This window comes from Arachis ipaensis, chromosome B1, assembly GCF_059453495.1.
Source record: "Arachis ipaensis isolate K30076 ecotype BB chromosome B1, ASM5945349v1, whole genome shotgun sequence".
NCBI classification, from domain to species: Eukaryota; Viridiplantae; Streptophyta; class Magnoliopsida; order Fabales; family Fabaceae; genus Arachis; species Arachis ipaensis.
Window position 1 is genome coordinate 5,672,609 of NC_142436.1, and position 13,221 is coordinate 5,685,829.

General features: G+C 35.1%; 2 protein-coding genes across 2 annotated transcripts; one reads left to right on the forward strand and one right to left on the reverse strand.

Moving 5' to 3' along the window:
• Positions 1 to 5,101: 5,101 nt before the first annotated feature.
• PHT4;1 (phosphate transporter 4;1) lies at positions 5,102 to 10,409 on the forward strand. The gene is made up of 10 exons (XM_016310037.3): positions 5,102 to 5,593; positions 6,204 to 6,311; positions 6,424 to 6,579; positions 6,773 to 6,988; positions 7,318 to 7,527; positions 7,871 to 8,008; positions 8,512 to 8,613; positions 8,940 to 9,005; positions 9,363 to 9,447; positions 9,872 to 10,409. Exons 1-10 carry the CDS (start codon positions 5,186 to 5,188, stop codon positions 9,967 to 9,969), a joined length of 1,587 nt encoding a protein of 528 aa, XP_016165523.1. The 5' UTR covers positions 5,102 to 5,185; the 3' UTR covers positions 9,970 to 10,409.
• Positions 10,410 to 10,983: 574 nt separating this feature from the next.
• Positions 10,984 to 12,976, reverse strand: LOC107608237 (cytochrome P450 86A1). Its single transcript, XM_016310113.3, has 2 exons — positions 12,141 to 12,976; positions 10,984 to 12,061 (listed from the first exon to the last, which is right to left on the reverse strand). The coding sequence occupies exons 1-2, from the start codon at positions 12,915 to 12,917 to the stop codon at positions 11,255 to 11,257; spliced, it is 1,584 nt and encodes a 527-aa protein (XP_016165599.1). The 5' UTR covers positions 12,918 to 12,976; the 3' UTR covers positions 10,984 to 11,254.
• Positions 12,977 to 13,221: the final 245 nt, after the last annotated feature.

The following is a 13,221-nucleotide window of genomic DNA, read 5'->3' on the forward strand; positions in this document are numbered from 1 at the left end:
GGATATTTTTTTTCTTTTCTTTATCGTTAATACTATTCACATAGATTTGTTAATGATTTTATGTAGCATAAAAAATCTTTCGCCCTTTTTTATATGCTTGCAAAGAAGAACATCTAGCATCATATTTCAATAATTACAAATGAAGACATTGGTACCAAATTTCTACCTTGAATCTTGTCTCTCTCGTTGAATGCTCTTTTAAATTTTTGCCTTTTAAACTTTGAGCTATTGAAATAGTATATTAGTTGATTAGAGATAAGAGGATGAGAATCTTTATAATACTGATAAATTATGTCCCTAATAAACAAAATATACATCTACTTATATTAGTCAAAATTATTAAAGTTCTTTTTACACTTTTATACTTGTTATTATGTACTCTCATAATGTATTTCTCATTACACACTCTTATATTAGCAAGAATGAACGAAAAAGTGAAACTAATAATAAATAGTCAGGTTTTTCTTATGAGTATTGACAAGTATATTGAATCTTGTTCTATGTTGTATTCTTGTTTTATTGCTTAAGCCAAATAATTAAATTCACATAAATTCATCTTTATTTATTTTTTATGCATCATCTTCTATCTTTACAACTTATTTGATCATGGTTGACAACTCGAGGGCTCAATACTAACATTTTTTTAACATGTACTGTCATAATAACCTCGATCAACAATCTCTCAAGGAGTCTTCTTTTTTTCACCCAAAGTGATTATTTGCGATAAACCTATTATTAAAAATGGCTAAGCTTTTGCTCTTGAATTGGAGGCATCAAAGTAAAAAATTTGAAAATTTCAGGTGCTACTTCCTTTTATCATTAACGGTGTAGATTCAGCTTTTATCGGTCCCATTATCTTTTCCAAGGCCACAAACAAGATAAAAAATTTCTTTCATGATCACTCTCAGAAAATTCATGACTTTTCAGGACTTTATTCCTTTTGGGTATTTAGACTCACAGGTTATCCAGAAACTCCAACTCAACAAAAACTCCTACATCATTAATCCAGGACTAATGGGAGGCGCGTTGTACTCTTGGGACAAAACTTCTTATATTTTTCACACCCAATACGGCGTGACTACTTCTACTCTTTTGAATATAGCTGCTATAATTGGCTTATCTCCTTTGGGAGAGGAAATTTTAACCACTACTAGGTCAACTATAGGAGTTGAGTATTCCATTGACCTCTCTTTCATTACCTATCAGAACTTCGTTCGCAACAACAAAGATCAACATGAAGAACCTATTTCTGATAATGAGCACATAACCTTCCTTTTTTATTGGCTGAGTGGCGTGATTTTCTGTGCCCGGAGCATTCAAGTCGAAGTCACTTATTTTTCATTGGCCACTATGTTAGCCGAAGGTAACAAGTTGTGCCTGGCCAAACTGTTTTTGACTCAACTATATCTCACTTTAGATTGGATCATGGACCTTATGAGGGAGAAGAGGAGAATCACTAATGTTGACAGTCCCGTTTAATTTTTTTAATTATGGATTTCTGATATTTTTGAGTTTGAGTTACAACCACGTCTGAACAAAAAAAATGATTCTATGGTTGCAGGGCACCGTCTGCTTAACTTAATTTTTTCGGACAAGTCAAAGGTTCTACATGAGAAGATGAAACAAGTCAAAGGTTCTACATGAGAAGATGAAACACTTCTTTCGTATTTTCTGTTACTTGTTAGAGAAAGACAACAATATCAACCTGACTTCTTTTGCCAACTGTTAAGTTAGTCCAAAATGGTTAACGCAATCTCTTACCTCAGTTAAGATTACACAGGAGAAAAGTATTACCATTTGGTCACAATTCTTAACTCTCCAACTACTTTTTGCTGGATTTTCAGGTGGAGACGACCTAAGAATAACAGTCTATATGTTAAATGCTGTATCTAGACACTTTAAACTAAATCAAGCCATTCTATCTCCTTACCATCTTCAAGAGGCTCAATTTTTACATATCAAAGTCGCTTCACTAGAAGTTTGTTGAACTTTCAGAAGGACAATACTTTCTGGAGAAGTAAATTCCACCTGGTCCTTTTTAAGACTTATCTTTTGATCACACATTTATTTTTTTCTTAGTGAAAAATCTATTACTCTTCCATTAAAGCCACTTTTAGTACTTACTGTTAAAGGATGACTAATGCTCTTGTGATGCGCAAGTGAGGAGAGTGTCAACTATTAAAAAAGGTAGTTACAATTAAATCATTCATCCATTTGAATTAAACAAATTATGTTTTTCTTTATGTTATTGTTATTATTATTATTTTTTCCTCATGTATGATGTCCTCTTTTTATAGAGAAAAACACTATATCAGTTGTCGCCAATCCTCCTCTAAGAAAGACTTTTGCTATACTTGTAGAAAAAAGGAGGCTCAATCCTAATTATCGAAGTCGTTGGGTCAAAAGAAAATTTGTATCAATTACGGTATCATCATCTTCAAATAATGATGATAATAAAGATACGTCAAGTATATTCAATGACAATAATCAAGGACTAGTAATCTCTCAAGACAATGATAAGAAAGGCGAGAGCAACTCCGTCTAGTGATAAAATAGTAAATGACTCCTCTTCTGAAGATAATAACGACAATGCCTTCTGCCTTAGTGATTAATTTGTTCCTCGGGTATACTCATCTATTTTCACATCCTCCAAGTAAAAAATACCATTATCTTGAAGAATTTGACTGTTGATGATGTCTCTCATGCTAATTTTTTTACCATCATGTTTCTTTCTATGTTGATCTCATTAATTATTTTCGCCCTTATTTTACTTCTCATTTCAAATCATTGCAGCTTCTCCAATTTCACTATTTGTGCTTAACATATCAAATCAACCTTTAGGGACGGACCCAGGTAGTGAGATAGGGGGCATTTGCCCCACTCTTCTTTTTTTTTTTAAATATATACATATATAATATTGTCCCATTTTAAATTTTAAATGACCACATTATAAATAAATTTAACCTAATTATTTAAAGTCTCAAATCTATTTTATCTTTCTATCATTTTGATTATTAGTTAACCTAATTAAATTTAGTCTTCTCTCATTCTCAAATCTTAGCCCTCATCACTCTTTTATTCTCTTAAATTCTCTTCTTAGTTTTAACCTTCTTTTTCTATTCCTTTTCTAGTGGTCATCTTTTCTTCATCAAAAGGTAAATTTTAAGTTTTCTATTTTTTTTAATATAACTCTTTATCTATGTATCTTTCAATTTCATTGTTTCTCTTTTTGATATTTTCAATTACAAATTATAATTCAAGCAATTATAATTTAGGTATTAATCTAGTTTTTTATTCTCTTTTTAAATTTATATATTTTATTTTATTCTCAATTTAGTGATCCTTATTATTTATTTGTTTATCTTTCGTTCTATTTTATTATATGTAATTATGTTGCATATAAATTTCTAAAGTCAATTGATCAATTTACTAATTTAAAATATATATTTTTTATTTATAAAAATATTCGTTCTATTTTATTATATGTAATTTTTGGCTTTTTTTATTCGAATAATTAATGTGTATTTTTTTTAATTTAGATTAATATATCTTATGATAGTAATGTATATTATTTTTGCCCCCACAACATAAATTTTTTGGGTCCGTCACTGAATCAACCCATACCTAGTATCAAATCTGATAAGGTATAATATATCATTTAGACTAATTAATACCTTTTTTTTTTTGTAAATTTTGTTGACACCTTCTTATGCATTCTTGTTTTAAATTTTAAATTTTAAAATTCCTCTGAGTGAGCTGCTGAAAAAATAAATGTCAATCATTTTTATCCATACCTGCAATATAGGGAACATATTCTGGTGGCAAGCCATAAGGCGATCACCCCATAGTATTTATGTGAGTTGCATTTAACTCTGGATGGACATGACCAACGCCATCATCAAATGTACTTGACATGTTAATTGATACTGATTTTTCAGTCTCTGAAAACACGATTACTATGTAATCACATGCAAGGAAAAATGTAACAGCACAGACCACCTACTAGTACGATATTGTCCGTTTTGGCACACAAGGCCTCACGGTTTTGCCTTTGACGATAGGGATGATAGCCGAAACCCCCACAGTCACTCGCGTCAAAACACGTCATGCTAGGGAGAGCTATCCACACCCTTATAAGGCATGCTCGCTGGTACATTGATCCGGGCTCCAGCTCTGTTACCAGGCCTCACGGTTTTGTCTTTAACGATAGGGATGATAGCCGAAATTCCCCACACTCACTCGTCAAAACGCGTCATGCTAGAAAGAGGTATCGACACCCTTATAAGACATACTTCGTTCCCTTCCCCAACCTATGTGAAATCTTACAAAAAATCTGAAAGGATTTCGTTAGAATATTGTCCAAAAATCGCGTCAAGATTGAGGTCAGTCGTTATAATTCTTCTAAGGAACATATTGTTTATAAGCTTAGTAATAATAATTCGTCTTAGTATTAACATATACATTAACTTTTTGTGAAAATATCTTAATACACCCCAAATTGGATTCTTAATTTTTTATATGATTTGATAAGATAAGGATGGATTTATTAAACTAATATTTATTTCATTTCACAAATTTTTGTTAATTAAATGAATTATTTTGATATTGGAATATAGCTAACGACTTCACTCTAAAATTAACTTTTGGTTAGAATTATCAAACGAAATCAAATTTTAATTATTATATAGTTAATTTAAATTTTTGGTGGTTAATTTTGTTAAGATTCAGATTTTTTATGATCAAAAATAGTTATTTATTCTAAAAAAATTGTACAGTCATTTTTTTTGGTGACTCGTACAGTCATTTGATTAGCTTTATATATTTATATTTAAGTAATATTTTTAATAATAATTTAAAAATTAATTATTTATATACCATTAAAAAATATATATGTAGCAAGTAAAAATGGAATTCTTATAATGGTGGCAAAAGTGCAATGTTTTGCAATGCACACTAAGAGAGTTAATTAACGGTTGATACAACACACGTGGCATGACTAATGAGACTATGAGTCTATGAGAGTAAGAAACAGTATGTGATACGGACACGTGTCAGAACGTGAGCCAATGCTGATAAAATATCCCTCCCGCAAAAAAATCTTGGAAACCGTTTCCTTCTATCATGAAGTCCAAAAAAGAAGAAAAACGAAACCGAATAACAGAAACTAACAAACAACACTCACGCCATGGCCACCAGAGCTCTTCTTTCTTCTTTCTCCCCTCCTCCTTCTTCTTCACCCTCTTCTTCCACTTCACTTTCACGAAGATTCCCATTCAAGCACGCAACCGCAACTACTACTTCATTGCTGTTGTTTGTGTCGCATGCAGGCCGGAGGTGCTCTGTGTTTAGGGTTTCCGGCGGGAGGGACGGTGGCGGGAAGGTGTGGGCCGATGTGAGGTCGGAGAAGCAGCATCACGTGACTGAGCCTAGCAGGTTCGAGGATGAGGATGATGGTGACGTTGTGACGGCACGTGACTTGGATAATGTTGTGGGAGTAGGAGTAGAAGGAGCAGCTTGGTGGCACGTGTTCCCAAAGAGATGGGTCATTGTCATTCTTTGCTTCTCTGCCTTCCTTCTCTGTAACATGGATAGAGTATGCTCCTTCTTTCCCTTCTATCATTTAACTTGAATTTCCAATTTCCAATTTCCAAGTTAGTAGAACCTCTAGAATATGCGTAGGAGTGTCTAGGTATGTCTTGATTTTATGTTGATTTAGTTTGTTATTAAGTTGATTTTTCGTTATGATTTGATTGTATTCTTTAGCTATAAATAGGTTTTTCTAACAGAACCTATGTTAATTATGTGATTCATCAGTTGAAGGGCATCAATTATATTTGATTATCCAAATAAAATGCTGGGGTTGGTTTGTTGTCTTAGTGATAGACCTTTAATCACTCACTTCACACTGAAAAATGTTTATTTTGGGTACTCAATCTAACGCATATTCTGCCAATGATATGACCCTGTGTAAGTGTTTTACCTCTATTATCTATGTATGAATAGATGTTATATACGTCTTGGTTTTAGGTTTTTTAAAGATGTTTCCTACAGGGTTTACTGCATCTAACTATAGTTATCTTGGGTATAGAAAATATTATGGATTAAACAGAAAAAAGAATTGATTAGTATTTAGTAATACTTTCACTATAGCTGGCATTGAAGTGTTTAATGCTTAGGAACTTCCATCTGTTTCTTATTTTCAGGTAAATATGAGCATTGCCATTCTTCCAATGTCAGCTGAGTACAATTGGAGCCCCAGCACTGTCGGCTTGATACAATCCTCTTTCTTTTGGGGATACCTCCTCACTCAGGTGGATCTGATTTCACCTTGAAAAGCCTAAGTTTGATTAAAAACTTGTTTCACAGTTGACAATTTCGTACTTGAAGCCGCGCCTCTAAATCATAGATAGACATTTCTCGCAGATTGCTGGTGGAATATGGGCAGACACAGTAGGGGGAAAGCAGGTGTTAGGATTCGGCGTGGTTTGGTGGTCTGTCGCAACAGTCCTGACTCCTATTGCTGCTAAACTTGGGTTGCCTTTCCTACTTGTTGCTCGTGCATTCATGGGGATCGGTGAGGTGAGGAAAAACTATAGTTTCTAGTTTGTTGGAAATAAAGGATTATGAAGAAAACAATTGAACTGTTTATTTTGTTGTAATGAAAATTGTCTCTGATTTTAGTAATGCATTGATTTATCTGATTAGTGAGAACATAGTAGGATGATCCTTTTTTTTTTTGCATAAGGAGCTTACTTCTTTTGACCCTTCCTAGGGTGTTGCTATGCCAGCCATGAATAATATCCTGTCAAAATGGGTTCCTGTGGCAGAGAGAAGCAGGTCACTGGCACTGGTCTACAGCGGCATGTACCTTGGATCAGTCACAGGGTTGGCCTTTTCACCCTTTTTGATTCATCAGTTTGGTTGGCCATCAGTGTTTTACTCCTTTGGATCTCTTGGGACAGTTTGGTTTTCTGTGTGGCTTAGTAAGGTAAAATTTGCTCATATGAATTTGTTCCTTTGCATATAGATGCTTCCCTGCTGAACATGGAGATATTCATATACAAACATTTTCTTAATACTATTACTAGCTTTTTTTTTCCTTGATGATGCTTTACTAATGCCACCAAGGGTATGTTTGGTTGGGGAATAAGAATGAGGCGACAATTTTTCATGGATGAATTTTATTGTAATTTCACATAGAACTGCTCCATAAAATTTCCACCCGTTTTTTACATCCCAACAAAAAAATCCTGAATTTTGTGTCTCAGTCGTATTTTCACATTTTTCATATGCTTATCATGGGAGCTGCTGTTGTAGGCATATAGTTCACCTCTTGAGGACCCTGAACTGCGTCCTGAAGAAAAGAAGTTGATAACTACTAATAGTGTTTCAAAGGAACCTATTAAAATGATACCTTGGGGATTAATTTTGTCGAAACCACCTGTGTGGGCACTAATCGTATCCCATTTCTGCCATAACTGGGGAACTTTTATTCTTCTTACATGGATGCCAACATACTATAACCAAGTAAGCTTCTATTTCTTTCGGCATACTACATAGTACATACTTGCGAAATGTGTACAGCTACATCCATGTCCAATATCCTTTTTCTCAGTTTTTACATTTCCATGTAAAAATTTTTATTCGGTCTCGCAGAATATTATGTACGAGCATTGTTGTTGATAGTTGACATTTTAGCATCATACTTAGTAAATTTGTCAAGCATTGGCACTTGGCATGCATTCAAGTTACTATTGTATGTTAATACTTTGACATATAAAAAGATTTTTGATTTGTAACTTCCTCATAACCTGGAAAAAACACGTGACACAATTTGAAGTTGACATGCTAATTTCCAACATAATCCTAGGTCTTGAAGTTCAATCTTACAGAATCAGGGCTATTTTGTGTTTTGCCATGGCTTACAATGGCGGTATCTGCAAATGTCGGTGGTTGGATTGCAGACACTCTTGTGAGCAAGGGTGTGTCGGTTACAAGGGTCCGCAAGGTATGTCTCTTCAATCAATTGTTTTTCCTTATCAGTTCTTATAGTTTTGTATGTGAGTTCATCAGAAATTTCGAAGCGTATTTGGAACCTATCTCCTGTTATCTATCCTTCAATTCAAGTAATAAAACTAATGAAAGAAAACCAATCTCTAGTTTTGTCTCTGAACTACCTTGAGATATTTAAGTAGATTCTTCATTCTTATACTTTTCTTCTTTTTCTAAATAAGTTAGAACAAAATAATATTCTTTTTTTTTTTTTACATTAGTTTTTATTTGAGATTGTTCAAGAATGATAATTAATATTTTTGCTTTAATTCGTTATGTCCTATAAACTATAACGCACATTATATGTTACAATTTGATCTTTCTATTTTTGAAGAACAAAGTTTCAAATCATTTCTTTTTTTTTTTTTCCTTTTACATTTGGTGAAGGGATACCTTTCCCTTCTCTGTCCTTAACAATACCTTCCCATTCACTGTATATTTCAATGTTTTTATTTGCAGATAATGCAAACGGTTGGATTTCTTGGCCCTGCTTTCTTCTTAACACAACTGAGCCATGTTAATTCTCCTGTGATGGCCGTTTTGTGCATGACTTGCAGTCAGGTTTGCTTCTTGTTTCTATTTAATCTTGCATGGGATCTATTTTGTGTTTGCGTATGTCCTGTCCTCTTTAATATTTCTGGAGAAAGAGTCACTACTAAAGAAGTTTCTTAAATTTGACTATATTATCATATGGTTGTTAGTTCATAACTTTATGATGTGTAAATTTGATTGGCAAAGTTGAGTTTCTAGACAACAGCTAGTAATTTACCATATGAGAGCATAGCTAGAAAACTTTCCCCCCGTTTTGGTAATTTTTTTTAGACAATTAGAAATTGCTTGTTCGTTCATTGAGATTACTTAACTTGTTTTGTATTATTCCTTAATAGGGAACTGATGCGTTCTCTCAGTCCGGTTTGTATTCAAACCATCAAGATATAGCCCCTCGATATTCAGTAAGTGTTTCATTATGGTGAAGACTCACATGTAGTTGTCTTTATGTGAAATTGATAGTTGAGAACCGGTAGATGATTTGATATATTTGACTGAATTATCATCTAACCGTTCTTAGCTATCAACTTCTCATAAAGACAACTACATGTGAGTTTTTACTTTTTGTTATACCTAGATTTTTCGGCTGAAAATTTATGTTTGATATGATGCATAAGAGTGTTAGAGTAATCCATTTTTGTTTTTTTTTTCTTAATCGCTAATTCATGGCCATCTCTAATCATATCCTCACCATTTGGTTAAATTGTTACATCATTTAGGAACTGATGGTTTCTAAATTAATTTCGTAATGTGCTCCTTAGGGGATACTGCTTGGTCTGTCTAATACTGCTGGCGTATTGGCTGGTGTACTCGGAACAGCAGCAACAGGTTACATTCTACAGCATGGTAAGTACTTTTTTGCCTTTCTTTCTTGGTTACTGAATAATGACCGTTAGTTTGTGTAGTGCACAATCTGGAGAGTATCGGTGAAACTATTGGTATTGGTACTTGTAATTTAACAAGAAATTGGTGATGTGTTGATCATGTATTTATTAACTAGTAGTTTCATGTTCGAGAGCACTGCCCCTTTTGGGATATCCAATACTCTCGAAAAACATTGCTTCCAAAGTGGGATACATGTGGTTCTACCAAAAAAAATCAAACGATGATTCGAGCACATTTGATTGCATTCAATTGAAGTTATTAGCCACTTTGGTTGATTCGGAAATTAAGCAAGCTACTATAAAGTTTGAATGCCATCAATACTTGATGTAAGTCTGATCTTCTGGGTGAGAATCTAATAATGCCTTTCTATTTGATTTGTTTTCAGGTTCCTGGGATGATGTTTTCAAGGTTTCAGTTGGGCTCTATTTGGTTGGAACCGTGGTGTGGAACCTTTTTTCAACAGGCGAAAAGATCTTGGAATAACTAGAAAGCAGTTATTACAGACTATCGGTTATCGTCACACCTTATTCATAGATGAATCCTGCCCACGGAACAGGAAGGTCTATGAGAAGAAAATTAAAGGAGGTTAAATCAGGAAGCAATGCATTCTTTTGGTGCCTGACAAAATGGTAAATTTTGAAGATAGAGCATTGAAGATAGCTTATTCCTTGAAAGGTGAATTATCAAAATTTAATTCCCTGATGTTTTTCATCATGGGAGAAGTTCCTTATTTTTTCCCCATCTTTTTGGTGGGAAATTCATATTACTATATTAGCCACTTGATTTAACATCATACATGTAAATATAATTTCTATGCCATCACACCAATTTTGTGAAATTAATAGGGAAAAAAATGTGATTCAAATTCATGATGTAGTATTCAATATTCACAATTCAGCAAGCTTCTTTTGTCTCCTTTGCAATTTCCTATCTACCTTTTGTACTTGAATCGTTTAGGCAAAGTAGGCAGTGAGTATTACCAACTGATATCTTCTTTCTTTTCTTGTTGGGAACTGATTGATATATGGTTGGTTTTCTTTAGATGACTCTGTATGAATCTTGACATTTGTCCACCACCTTTCTGATTCCAAAATTTACTTCATATTCAGTACAGAAATATTTGTTTTTATTTGAAAATTTAATACGATATTATCTTGTGTTTATTTTTATATGACTGCCATGTTTATTTTTCACTATTTGTGCATATTTTTTATTTTTAGTATTAAAAATGATCAATAAAAAATAAGAGAAGATAAAAAAAAAATATTTTTTATACTATAAAAAGAAGGCCTGCAAAAAATACAAAAAAATGGTAAAAATATCATTCTTCTAAAATTATTACATGATAATAAGACGATATGAAATGTTCATGAGAAAATATATCATAGAGATTGGATATGATTACTTCTATATTGATAATACTAATTAACTGAACTAGCCCAATCATGTTTATAGATGAATGTATTTCAATAATTAAACAAGTAACATCTTTACGTTGTATAATTGTATTTATTGATGAACAATATGAATATGAAGAGAAGCCATATCTTCTGATATGGAAAACCAAATAAAACATAAACATCACAAAATGATACTTAGTTGACCCACCCGCCATCCATATGTTAATGACCCAACAAAAGCAATAAATAATACATGAAATTATAAGATTAAATTGACATATACACCCTTACAAGTATCATTAAATGACAACATTACCCTTTGTTCTGTATACTCCCATTGTATATGCAATGATCAAAACACCCTTCCTCTATGCGTACATGGCATTCTCTGGTAGAAGCTGACGCGGCTGTAAGTAAACACGGAGCCCATTCTTCATGAACAGCGTAAGCGACATCTTCTGCTCGACCTTGTGACCGGGAACCGGCAATATCCGGTACCTCAAAAGCACAGCCGCAGCCACAGACTTCATCTGAAGGTAAGCCAAGTCCTTGCCCAAGCAGGTTCTCGGTCCAGCATTAAAAGCAACGAACTTAAACCCATCTTTTGGCTGTTCGAATCGAACCCGGTTCTCCTGAACCGAAATCCAACGCTCCGGTTTAAATTCCATGCAATCCTCACCCCAAACACTCTTCATTCTCCCAACAGAGTAAATCGAATAAGTAACCGTCGAACCCTTCGGAACGAAGGTGCCATCTGGCAAAACGTCGTCGTTTAATGCGTACTTAAAATCCTCGGGAACTGATGGGTATAAACGCAGCGTTTCGGAGAGTGCGGCTTTGAGGTAAACAAGCTTCTCCGCCTCCTCGAAGTCGATAGCATTCTCCGTCCAGCGACAGCGATCCGAGCCGCGAGAGGCGGAGAGGACCGCCGTAAGCTCGCGGAGGATGCGATCTTCGACGGCGGGGTGGGAGGAGACGAGGTGGAAGAACCAGGAGAGGGCGACGGAGGAGGTGTCCCTGCCGGCGAGGACGAAGTTGAGGGCGATGCGTTGGAGTGCGGCGGCGGAGAAGGGGTTGCCATCGCCGTCACGCTTGCTGGTGAAGCGGGAGATTAGGTCGTCGGAGGATGACTTGTCACGATTGGAGACGACGACGTTCATGTAATCGTCAACGACCTATGCATGGAACAGTGAAACACATGCATATTAATTTTTCATAATAATAATAATAATAAAAAAAGTTGACTTGGCTGACCTTCAAACTGTCCATGAGCCTCTTTTCGGAACCAATGCATAGAAGCTTCTTGAACCTCCACAAGATCCCAGGGTAATACAAAAGCCTATGCAACGTAGCTTCAGTTGCAGAATCAAAGGCATTGCAGAAAGGGTTTTCAGGCAAATCCGGTGACAAAGTTTCTGGGTCCTTCCCAAACGTGAGTCCACAAATGTTATCAAAAGTCAACCTGAGAAGAAGGTCCTGAAGGTCCACCGCTACACCCTCCTTTGCTGCTTTATCCAAGATGCACCACAACCGGTTCTTGATTGTACGGTTCACCCATCGGCTCATGGCATGCTTTAGGGTTCGCGTCGTGAACTCCAAAGCCGCCGTCTTGCGCTGAATCAGCCACGTGGCACCGTCGCTGTTGAAGATCCCTTGGCCCAAGAGATCATGGAATGCTGTTTGCCAATTGGGCCCTTTCGGGTAATTATCAAATCTGACTTTGAGCACGTGCTCGATGTTCTTGGGATTGGACGTGACTGTGTAAAACCCTTGCTTACGTGCCAAGAAAGGAAAAGGGAGGATACAAGTCTGGTATGTGGCCGAACCAGAAACTTTGATTCGGCCTATTAAATTTAGGGTAATCCAATCATGAACCCGATTTCGATTCATGAAAAGGATTGGAAGGCTTCCAAGGAAAGGATACACTCTCGGACCGGTTAGGGTTCGAGAGAAAAGGTGGAACCAAAGTAAATATGCGAATAACAAAGCAATAAGAGTATAGAGTAGAGGAAGTGTCTCAATTTCAATCATGGTGATGGTAGCTAATACACCTTTCCTTAAGTAATATTGTTGATGATATATAAAGATTATGTTACTATATGGTGTTGGAAGGAAATAAAAGGGTGAGATTGTTGAATTTATAGGGGCGACATGCATGAGAGGAGTTTAGGAAGGGTTGTTAGGAATAATTAAAGGAGTACAGTGTGGTGTTACTTGTTAGGTTGTCAGAGTCACAAGAAAACTTGCAAGTGTAAGAATATATACCATCCATGCATGTACGCATTATTTTTCCTTTCATCTTTCGGTATATGCATGGGAGATTCTGATTTTAATA